General features: G+C 38.3%; 1 protein-coding gene across 1 annotated transcript in view; it reads left to right on the plus strand.

Moving 5' to 3' along the window:
* The window catches only part of LOC108370016 (transmembrane protease serine 9), a 12,893-nt gene extending 5,013 nt beyond the window's left edge, over nucleotides 1–7,880 (plus strand). Inside the window, exons 2-4 of the mRNA XM_017625248.1 lie at nucleotides 6,957–7,298; nucleotides 7,350–7,648; nucleotides 7,734–7,880. Of these exons, the coding sequence (XP_017480737.1) occupies nucleotides 6,957–7,298; nucleotides 7,350–7,648; nucleotides 7,734–7,880 (788 nt within the window). The remainder of the gene's footprint in view (nucleotides 1–6,956; nucleotides 7,299–7,349; nucleotides 7,649–7,733) is intronic.
* The last annotated feature ends 4,332 nt before the right edge of the window (nucleotides 7,881–12,212 follow it).

The raw sequence follows: 12,212 nt of genomic DNA on the forward strand, positions 1-12,212 counted from the left end.
TCAAAGCATACTGAGCATCTTTCTCTTTGACACCATGTCTGAAATCCCACGTGATCTGTCAAATACTAATGCATGAAAATCCTAACCTCAAAAAAATCACCCGTTAGAAGTATAAACCCTTTCCCCCAAAAAATATATTCCTGCGTGCGCCCCTGGCACTTAGTATTTATTATTTGTAAAAAATATACTTTTACTTTCAAAATGTTTGTAATTTTAAACTATGAACTATTCGCTTTTATTCGAGCATGTCCTATGAAGAGACTAATTGTTCACCTTTATACCCGAACGGGTATAAAAAGCGCCTAGTCACTTTAAAAAATAAAAATTTGCGCCAGCTGAGATTCGAACCGGGGTGCTCAGTTTTGTTAGGCGAATACTCTCTCTGTGTGCCATCGCCGCACATTAAATTTCATTGACTAAGTGCGTACATATCATTAAATCGTTAATAGTACCCGTTAGAGATGAGTTGGGGCCTAATTGATCTCCAATTATACCCATAATGGATGAGTCGAGACTAATGGACCTCCATTAGTACCCGTATGAGACTAGTTGCGACTAATTAATGCCCAATTGTACCCGATTGAGAGTAATTTCGGAATACTCTCTTTAGGGATTAGTCGCACAATTTTTTGCAGGGTAAATATGAACATACATACATAGGTATTTAAATTAAATTAAAATTTAATTTAAATTTATCCTCTGAAACCGTTTATCGACGTGAAAATTTGTGCAGAATAGGAAATTGCTTTCAAGCTCTTCAAAGATAATTTTTTTCTTATTTTTGAATTTTTGTAAAATATTTTCCAGAATTTTACTGTTTTAAAAATAAGTTAAAGGATTAAATAAGTTTATAAACTATTAGAAATAAGTATACTAAAGGTGTTCTTACACGATATGTATTTGCATGTGTACATGCCACTTTTTACATATGGAAATGCCAACATATCGTGTAAAGGCAAATTAGATTTGTTTCTGTACGCAGATGCACGTACATACGAAATAGAAATGTTTCTATTTTCATCTTACACACAAATAGAATCATCTGAGTTTAGTTTATTTTATTTTCACAGAACGTATTTTTAAATAGTTAAATAAAAAGTCACATTTACAGATGCAAATACATATCGTGTAAGAACACCTTAACCGATGAGCATTTTACTGCATACTTTTTAAACATTTGCATATCACTTTGAATCTCATTTATGACATAAGCTACACTCTAAAAAAAATTTATTTAAATTTGCGCATATTAAGATAGGTAACCAGTTTCCTCTCTTAATGAATGCAAATTTACACACCGTGTTAATTAAATTAAACAATGCTTGTTTACTTTTACTTATCATATGTGTGGCGTAGAACAAATATCAAATTTGCTTTTTGAGTTCTAAACATTTATTGTTCACAATTTCACAGTTTACACATAAAATGTTTAAAGTTTCCTCTAAAAAATGTTTGTATAAATTTACGCACATAAAGAGAGTTAACCAGTTTCCTCTCCTAATGTGTGCAAAATTAAATACTGTCTGTTTACTTTTATATACCAAATTTGTCACGTAGAGAAAAATTACACACAAAGTACTTAAAATTGATTAAATATGAGCACTTAATATTTATCAGTGATGGGCAAAATTGTATTTACTAAGTATTAAGTACTAAGTACAAAAGTATTTAGGTATTTTGTGTTGTTGTAAATACCAAAGTACTATTTACTTAGGTATTTAGGAGCTGCTAAATACCCAAGTACTATTTACTTAGGTATTTAGGAGCTGCTAAATACCCAAGTAAACAATACTTAGGTATTTAGGTGGTGCTAAATACTGAAGTAAAAAGTATTTAGGTAATTAGGAACTATTAGATATTAAAGTAAGAAGAACTTGAGTATTTAGGAGCTGCTAGATACCAAAGTACTAAAGACGAAAGTATTTAGTAGGCGCTAAATACTCTGGTCCAAAGTACTCATGTACCTTGGGGATGCAAAATACTTTCACTAAAGTACCAAGGTATTTAGTCGATGGGTAAATACTTTCAAACTAAATACTGTATAATTTAGGAGAAATTTAGAGAATTAACATCCCACCTTACACTCACCTGAACTTACTTTACCACAACTCACTTCACCTGTCCTCAAATCAACTCACCACATACAAACTCACCACACCTCACCTAAACTCACCACACCTTCTACTGCTACACCAAAATCCACCAAATCTTAACTCACATAGTAGAACTCATCACACCCGTTCTCACCACACCTCACCTAAACTCACCACAACTTAATTTGAGAACTGTTGCGGGATTTGAGAGATTCTTCAGACTAAATCAGGATTTTCAAGACTATTTCGGAGGTTTCGGGACTATTTTGGGATTTTCGAAGCTGTTACGTAATTCTTTAGGAATTTAGGGTTTGAGATTTGCGGGATTCTCGGAAGTAATATCAGGATTTTTGAGACGACTTTCACAATATTTAGCGATTTTTGGAACTAGTTTCGGGATTTTTGGGACTTTCGGGATTCTCGGAATTAATAGCGGAATTTTCGGGAGAATTTCTAGATTCTCGGGATGTTTAGGACTCCTGGCCTATTTTTGGATTTTTAGGACTAATTTCAAGTTTTTGGGACTTTCGGGACTGTTTCGGGACTCTCGGGATTCTCGGAACTAATATCGGGATTTTCGGGACTTCTGGGACTTTCGGTAGCATTTTGCAATTCTCGGGAGTAATTTCGAAATTTTTGGGACTCCGGGACTATTTTTCGATTTTTGGGACTTATATCGGCCTTTGGGGACTATTTCCAGATTTTTGGGGATTGTTTCGGATTTATGGAGTTTTCGGGCTTCTCGGGAATATTTTTGGGACTGTTGGGACTTTCGAGGCTATATAGGGATCTTTGGGACTAATTACGGATTTTGGGAACTCCCGGGACTATTTCGGGAATATCGGGAATAATTTAGGTAGTTTTGGGACTTTCANATTTCACAGTTTACACATAAAATGTTTAAAGTTTCCTCTAAAAAATGTTTGTATAAATTTACGCACATAAAGAGAGTTAACCAGTTTCCTCTCCTAATGTGTGCAAAATTAAATACTGTCTGTTTACTTTTATATACCAAATTTGTCACGTAGAGAAAAATTACACACAAAGTACTTAAAATTGATTAAATATGAGCACTTAATATTNTTGGGACTTTCGGGACTATTTCTCCATTTTTGGGGAAAATTTAGGAATTTCGGGACTTGGAGAACTATTTAGGGAATTTTGGGACATATTTCGGATTTTTACAACGTTCGGGACTATTTCGGGATTCTCGGAAATAATTTCGGGACTGTTGGTACTTTCGATGCTATTTAGGAATTTTAGGGACTCTCGTTACTATTTCGGGATTATCGGGAGTAATTTAGGTATTTTTGGGACTTTCGAGACTTCCGGGTTTTTGGGACTTATTTTGGATGTTTGGAACTTTCGGGTCTATTTCGGGATTGTCGGGAGTAATTTCGGGATTTTTGGGAATTTCGGGAGTATTTTGGAATTTTTGGAACTTTTGGGCTTATTTCGGGATTCTCGGAACTGATTTCAGGACTTTCGGGATTATTTAGGAATTTTTGGGACAAATTTCGGATTTTTGGGACTGCCGGGATTAATTTGAGATTTTCGAGACTACTTTGGAGCTTTTGGGACTTCCGGGATTCCTGGGACTAGTTTCGAGAATTTCGGGACTTTCTGAAATAGTTTCGAAAGTCTTAAAGTTCCTAAATTAGTCCCGAATTCCCAAATGGTACCGAAAATCTCAAAAATCTAAAAATAGTCCCGAAAGTCCCAAAAATCCGAAATTGGTCCCAAAAATCCCTAAACGACCTCAAATATCCCAAAACACTAAAATTAGGCCCAAAAACAAAGAGAGTCCCGGGAGTCCCAAAAATCCTGTGGTAGTCTCGAAAGTCCCGAGAATCCCGAAATTCCCCAAATTAGATCCGAGACTCTCAAAATAGTCCCGAAAGTCCCGAAATTAGTCATTATAAGCNGCTAAATACCCAAGTACTATTTACTTAGGTATTTAGGAGCTGGTAAATACCCAAGTACTATTTACTTAGGTATTTAGGAGCTGCTAAATACCCAAGTACTATTTACTTAGGTATTTAGGAGCTGCTAAATACCCAAGTAAACAATACTTAGGTATTTAGGTGGTGCTAAATACTGAAGTAAAAAGTATTTAGGTAATTAGGAACTATTAGATATTAAAGTAAGAAGAACTTGAGTATTTAGGAGCTGCTAGATACNAATCCTGTGGTAGTCTCGAAAGTCCCGAGAATCCCGAAATTCCCCAAATTAGATCCGAGACTCTCAAAATAGTCCCGAAAGTCCCGAAATTAGTCATTATAAGCCCGAAATAGTCCCGAAAGTTCCAAAAATTTCGAAATACTCCCGAAACCCCCAAAAATCCCGAAATTACTCCCGACAAACCCGAAATAGACCCCAAAGTTCAAAAAAATCCAAAATAAGTCGCAAAAATCTGGAAATAGTCTCGGAAGTCCCAAAAATACCTGAATTACACCTGATAATCCCGAAATGTTCCCGAGAGTCCCAAAAACCCTTAAATGGCCCCGAAAGTCTCAACAATTCCGAAATTAGTTCCGAGAATCCCGAAATAGTCCCGAAAGTTCCAAAAATCCGAAATAGGTCCCAAAAATTTGAAAATAGTCTCGAAAGTCCCAAAATTACCTAAATTACTCCCAATAATCCCGAGAGCCCCAAAAATCCCTAAATAGTCCCGAAAGTCCCAATAGTCCCGAAATTATTCCCGAGAATTCCGAAAACCGCATAAATTCGAAATAAGTCCCAAAAATCTGGAAATAGTCCCGAAAGTGCCAAAAACTAGAAATTAGTCCTAAAAATCCAAAAATAGTCCACGAGTCCCAAAAATCCCGAGAATTCCGAAATATTCCCGAAAGTCCCGCTATTAACTCCGAGAATCTCGAAAGTCCCTTTATATTTTGAAAGTCGATTCGAAAGTCCCGATATTAGTTCCGAGAATCCCGAAAATCTCAAACAAAGTTTCCAGGAACCCCTAAAGAATTACGAAATAGCTTCAAAAATCCCAAAATAGTCCCGAAAACCCCGAAATAGTCTTGAAAATCCTGATTTAGTCTGACGAATCTCTCAAATCCAGAAACAGTCCCCAAATTGAGGTGTGGTGAGTTTAGGTGAGGTGTGGTGAGAACGGGTGTGATGACTTCAACTGTGGTGAGTTAAGATTTGGCGGATTTTGGTGTACCAGTAGGAGGTGTGGTGAGTTGATTTGAGGAGAGGTGAAGTGAGTTGTGGTAAAGTAAGTTGAGGTGAGGTGTTAATTCTCAAAATTTCTCCTAAATTATACAGTATTTAGTTTGAAAGTATTTAGCCATCGACTAAATACCTTGGTACTTTAGTGAAAGTATTTTGCATCCCCAAGGTACCTGAGTACTTTGGACCAGAGTATTTAGCGATCTACATCAGATACCACGTAAATTAAAATTTCAAAGCTTGCAGAAAGTTCACAAAAACTAATTAAAGTTAAAAAAGTTTAAATTTTTTTAATTAGATTTCCTAGAAGGATTTGGAGTGTGCAGCTCATTTTGGTATAATAAAGTTCCAGTTTCAAGTCACTAAAAATTACCATTGCTTTTTTTAAATTTCTTTTGTTTTTGCGCATTTTCTTCAAGTTTTGTTCATGCTTTATATGGAAGAAAATTCGCAACACCCTCCACAAAAAAAAATTCTAAAAAATCAACGGTAATTTTTAGCTATATTTCCCTTACAGAGTTGCATGCAATAATGCTTGCTAATGACCTACTCCCAATAGCCGCGTTAAAGCATGACGATGTTGGGTAGAAATTTACAGGTTGAAATCAATAATGAAGTTGTCGAAAATTCGGGAAAAATCTTGTCCCGTCGGAAGATTTTAAGTTTAATGCAAAATACGGGATGTCCCGGCAAATACGGGATATTTGGCAACACTAGTGGATATTTGAATTTGATCTCAGAACAAAGCCCTTTATTTTTATTTTATAGATTTGGCATTTTTTACAATATTTGTATCCTTTAGCATTAAAAAGTTTAACCATTTGAACCGAACCGAACCGCGGTTCAGGGATAACTATGAGCCGGTTCTTGTACCGATATAAGCGTTTTCTTAGCGATTTGAATCACTGTACCGAACCGCACCGATTTTTGGAGTTGTTTGCAGCCCTGCTTTTTACTAACAGCTACGATATAGACTTAACACTAAGGTCTAACGTCTTTGAGTAGTGATCGCTGTTGAGATTCAATGTTTTTTTTTTTAATATTCAGCCTTCGTACTGAGTAGGCCATTTAGAATTCTTAAAATGTAACGTCCGTTTCCTAATCTTCCGTCTCAGGAACCTCTAAGAAGCGAATTTAAAAGGATTCACTGATGTAGTAAATTTTTTTGGAAGTGGTAGGTATTAAATCGGCCGTTTTGAATTTATAGAATCTGATACTAAGTTTGCAGTTTGTGACCTCAAAAACACCCAAGAAATTCAAAAAATTGCCCGCCATATTGGATCCGCCATTTAAAATTTTTAAATTCTGAGTTTGTCTTCGCAATCAGCGACCACAAAAAACCCTGGGTAACGAGGTTGAAGGTAATCCGATCGATTTTCAAAATATCGACCGCCATATTGGATCCGCCATTTTGAATTTTTCCAATCTGACTCCAGATTCGTATTCAGCGACACCAAAAACCCCCAAGTGACAAGTTTAAAGCCAATCCGGTAAGATTTTGAATTTTGGCCAGTTTTGATCCCTTTTTATTTCAATTAATCAAAAATGTGTGCTCATTATTTATTATAAGACTTTCAAGTTTCTACGTAGATTGTACGTTATCTTAAGAATTTCAGATTGTTTAACTATCTCATAGTAAATAATTTAAATTTTGTTCCTTTCCATTTTCTTTTCGATAAGTTTCTTCAGTACCTTGTAACCATCGAAGTCCGAAGATTATAGGAGGTTCTGAAGCTGCAAACGGTGAATTACCATTTATGGTTAGCCTGACAAGACGCGGGGGACATTTTTGTGGTGCCAGCATATTGAATGAGCAATGGCTTGTGACAGCAGGGCATTGTGTTTGCAATGGACTGAACAAAATCTTTCAAATATCGCAAATTCAAGGGGTTATTGGCCTTCACAGTATTTCGCAATACCTTAGTGGTAACACTGCAGAAAAATCAGCACCTATTCGAATTAACTTTAAAAGTATAATACCGCATCCGAAGTATGAATGCACCAATGTGAAAAACGATATTGGTATGCTTTTTTTTTGCTTCATGGAATCATTAATGACTCTCGTAATTTTAGCTTTGCTCCAACTGGATACTCCTATGGTGTTTACAGAGCGAGTTAAACCAATTTGCGTAAGTGTTGAAAGTCCTCACAAAGAGTACGAAAATCAATTAGCAACCGTATCAGGTTGGGGATGGACAAATGAGAATCAAGAAGAAGGCCCGAAAGCGGATGTTCTAAAAAAAGTGGCAGTAAAAATCTGGAACAACAATAGTTGTGAAAAGTCTTACAAACTGCATGGGAAATCAAATAGTTTGATCTCAGATACCCAGCTATGCGCTGGACTCAAAAATGGAGGAGCCGATTCATGTTGGGTAAGTGCTACATCTAAAGTTCCATATACATACTCACGTCCATATGTAATTCTATTTTCTTATAATACATCACAAACTACAATAGGCTGACTCTGGAGGACCCCTTATTATGAAAGATCAAATATTGGTGGGCATTGTTTCTACAGGTATCGGATGTGCCAGACCAGGGCTTCCGGGGATATACACACGCGTTAGCAAGTATGTGAGCTGGATTGAATCGGTTTTACGTTAATAATCCCTGTGATAAACATGTAGCGAAGTATTTTATAGCGTGTAGAATGTGTAAAAATAATTAGTTGATGTACCTGAAACTTACTTTATAACTAAGCAATAGAAAAATTTATAGAAATTATATGTACGAAATTGTACATAACTACATTTCCTTAAAAGTAGTGTAATGTATAGTAGCTATTAATATTTAGTTGATATCATTGGAATCTGTGTCTTTGATTTGAATAATTCCATTAAAAGACAGGGCGCATAGTCTAAGTTTCTATTTACAAAAAAAACGTAGAAAATAAAGAATTGCAAATTTCATAGATATTAGTTTCGTTCGTCAACTTGTCTGGATAAAACTCAAAAAGCAAAATTGCTCTCAGAGAGCAAAATTGCTCTCAGAGAAAGAGAGAAAAACCAAGAAGTACGGGAACGCTTTTTGGGTAAAAACAGGTTAAACTGTCAAATACACTGTGGACGCCAAATTTTGTTTACGTACCAGTTTTTTATCATTTCGTGATCTGCTAAATTTCTTATTTAATCAGTCTACAGATGAATCTTACAGACTATATACAGAACATATTTAGAATATTCAATTAAATATGGAAAACAATTTTTGCTTCAAGGTCAATAAAAATTGTTGAATTTTTACTTAAAGTTATATAAATTAAAACAAAAATCTATGTAAGTATAATTGTTGCAGAATCGAATTCATCTTATAATTGGTTCATTGAAGGCATAGTTTGTTTTGTGGACTTGGTCTACGAAGAAACGAACCCGCGTCAAATTATGGTGATTATTATTATTATTATTATTAGTACGTCGGGTATACTCGCGCTGCGACCTAAAAGATCTATTGTGCTAAACCCTGATTGTGGTCACTCCAACCTTAGGCTATTCAAGAAATTAAGCACATTGGAGGGTGCCGTGTTCCAAATCTTGGATGGAGAAGACAATCGTTCCCCAAGGTGCATCAGTCTGCTATTCATGATACGCGGGCAGTCACACAGAATGTGCTCTAAGGTTTCCTCCGCCAGCCCACATNCCACAGAACCTGCAGTCCGTCTCTACAGAAAGCCCCATTTTGTTTAGATGGTACCTTAACTTGCAGTGTCCTGTCAGGTAGCCTGTAATAGTCCTAAGACCCTCCCGGCTGAGTTCACGGAGTCTTTCTGAGTTCCTCTTGGAAGGAGTTATGAATTTCTTTGATTGTCTCATTCCCTTTGACTTACGCCAGTGGGCAGCAATCTGAGATTCCTCCCAACTCCTAAGTAGTTCTGCAGTGTATCCTATAGATGTACCACAGAAAGGCTCGGGACCATGCATTCGCGTTTGGGCCCCACGTTTTGTGAGATAGTCAGCCCTTTCGTTGCCTTTAAACCCTTCATGCCCAGGGACCCACCACAGCGTAACTCTATTATGGGCTCCTAGGCTATTCAGAAGAGTTTTACAACTGTCCACAAGCCTTGATGTCGTTTTAAATGAGTCTAAGGCCCTTAGTGCTGCCTGGCTATCCGACATAATATTTATTCTGGCCCCGTTTGTCCTTCTCCGAAGACATTCTCGAACACAGACTTCGATTGCGAAGATCTCCGCCTTGAATATGGTTGAGTATAAGCCCATTGGCAGACTTTTCTGGAACCTTGGTCCAAGCACGCCTGCCCCAGTACTCCCGTCTTCCATCTTTGATCCATCGGTATACCATACTTGGGACCCTTTGTCAATCATAGATATTATCGCTTTACAGCAGTCCCGTTCAGGAATTCTGACCATGTAGGGCTTATCAAAGGATAATTTTGGTAGCATGATATCTGTGAGCTTGATATAGGGATCATCCAGAAAAGGCTTGAGAACCTCCAAGTGACCCCAAAGATCTCCACTCTTCATGCTGATTACATTGGGCAGCCGTATGGAGCTCCAGCAGGCCTCCTTTTCTATCAGAATAGATAGAGGAGGAATGCCTGTAATTATACCGAGGGCATCCGTTGGACAGGTGCGCATAGCTCCTGTGATGGCCACACAGATCAAGCGGTGTAGCTTGCTCAAGGTGGCACACGCACTTGCTTTCTTTGCTTTTGGCCACCAGGCCAGTGCCGCATATGTGACAACAGGTTTCACGACCGTATTGAAAGACCAATACGTTAGTTTGGGTGATATTCCCCAAGTTTTACCATGAAGTCTCTGGCAGGCATAAAACGCCCTTCTAGCCTTGTTGGTAATGTTAAGGAGATGTGAGTTCCAATTGAGCCTTTTGTCCAGAGTTACCCCTAGATACTTCTCCTCTTCTGAGAACTCAATTTCTGTCCCCGCCAAGGTGGGTTTAGTCAAGTTAACTTTCCTTCTTTTGGTAAATGGGACAACGGTGGACTTCTGCGGGTTTATTGACAATCCTTTTGAAGCACACCAGTCTTCCTTTAAACTGAGCGCAGCTTGCAATCTGGAACAAATTGTGTCCTCATGCCAGCCGACAACGTAGATGACTAGGTCATCTGCATATCCATATGCCTTGAATCCATTGCCATTTAGCTTTTCAAGAAGTTCGTCAACAACCAGTGTCCAAAGTAGGGGCGATAAGACTCCCCCTTGAGGACAGCCACGGGTGGCATTTACTGCTTGCCTGTCGTCTCCTAGTTCCGCTATTATGGTTCTGGACCTCAACATGCTTATGATCCAATCCGTTAGAAGGACAGGAATATCCTTTCGTATCATAGCTGTCGATATTGCTTCATAAGACGTATTGTCGAAAGCACCTGATATGTCCAGGAATGCACACAAAGCTATCTGTTTATACCGTATTGTAGTAATAGTAGATTTGCCTGCCTGGTCAATAAGTGTTTCTAATGTCTTTACTAGAAAGGAACTGAGGCTAATTGGCCTGTACGCCTTTGGGAGTTGTGCTTAGTTTTTCCCCACTTTGGGTATAAAGACCACTTTGGCTTCACTCCATGTTGTTGGTATGTGCGCAAGGAAGAGACTTGCTCTCAGCAATCTAACTAGTGGCCCAGATATTAAGCCCAAGCTCTGCTGCAGCAGGCATGGGTAGATGCCATCTGGACCAGGGGATTTATATGCACTAAAGGTTGAAATGGCCCACGATATCTTTTCCACACTGACGATTCTTCTTCTAGGCCTCTTGTCTTTCTATTTGCGCACACAGCGTTCGCCGTGTTTGTTGAAAGACATGTGCCTTGGGGAATACATCCAGGCAAGTGGGTTTCTAACAGAAGCCTGCTGGTTTCTTCCGGGGTGCCAGTGTAGGTACCATCTGCTTTTTTCAAAGTGCATAGGACTTTCAGATAATCTAGTTTAAGGGCCTTCTGAAGGCGATGCACCTCTGGAAGAGAGGAAATACTTCCGCAATGCTCACGCCACGTAGCCCTTTTAGACAGACCTTCTGAGCTCACAGTTGTAAGCGGTTAGGGCTGACTTGTAGGCGGTCCAGTCACCTGTTGACTTTGCCCTATTGAAAAGTTTCCTGGCTCTTTTCCTAAGTTTTCCGAGAGAATCGTTCCACCAAGGGATATTCCTTTGAGACTTCTTGGTTCTCACTGGGCAGCTCTCTTCAAAACCTTGTTTGAGGGCATCTTGGAACTTTCTCGCCTCGTCCTCAAGTTCATAGACGGATGAAGTTGGTGCCGTAGAACCATTCACTTCCCGCTCTATGTGGAGGCGAAAGAGTTCCCAGTTTGTTTTTCTGGGATTTCTGTAAACATGGTTTGTCAGTCTTTGGGCTTCTATATCGAATCCAATATGCCGGTGGTCCGACATAGGTACCTCATTTGAGACATGCCAGTTTGAGATAAAGGTCGACAAGCTAGTTAAGGAAATTGTCAAGTCTAGAACCTCCCCTCTTATAGCATTGACAAAGGTCGGTTCATTACCCCGGTTAAGAATAAATAAATTGTTTTTAGTGATAAATTCAAGAAATGACTCACCTCTAGAATTGGTGTCCGAGCTACCCCATACACAGTGATGGGCATTGGCGTCGCAGCTCATTACAAAACAAAAGTACTTACCATACTTGATATTTCTCCGCTACGATATATTTTATAAAGTGAAAATGCATATGTACTTTTGTTTTTGCTTAATCAACTTTCAATTCGTTTGAACACCTGATGGTTTCACACTTTACCAGATGCTACCAGAAATAAGTCTTCGGAATAAATCTTGCAACTTCTAACAAAGAGAGGACTGATTTTGCTCTCCCATTTTTCCCCTACTTTACCAGAGAATCGAGTACGGGAACACTTTCTGATAAATTCCTGCAAACTCTTGCGAGTTAGGGAACGCAACTATTGTGGGAAGTTTCCACAATTAAACTTAAGTGCCGTTTAAATATTCATTTGAA

Source organism: Rhagoletis zephyria, unplaced genomic scaffold (genome assembly GCF_001687245.7).
Source record: "Rhagoletis zephyria isolate East Lansing unplaced genomic scaffold, Rhagoletis_zephyria_1.1 Rzeph_scaffold_03966, whole genome shotgun sequence".
NCBI classification, from domain to species: Eukaryota; Metazoa; Arthropoda; class Insecta; order Diptera; family Tephritidae; genus Rhagoletis; species Rhagoletis zephyria.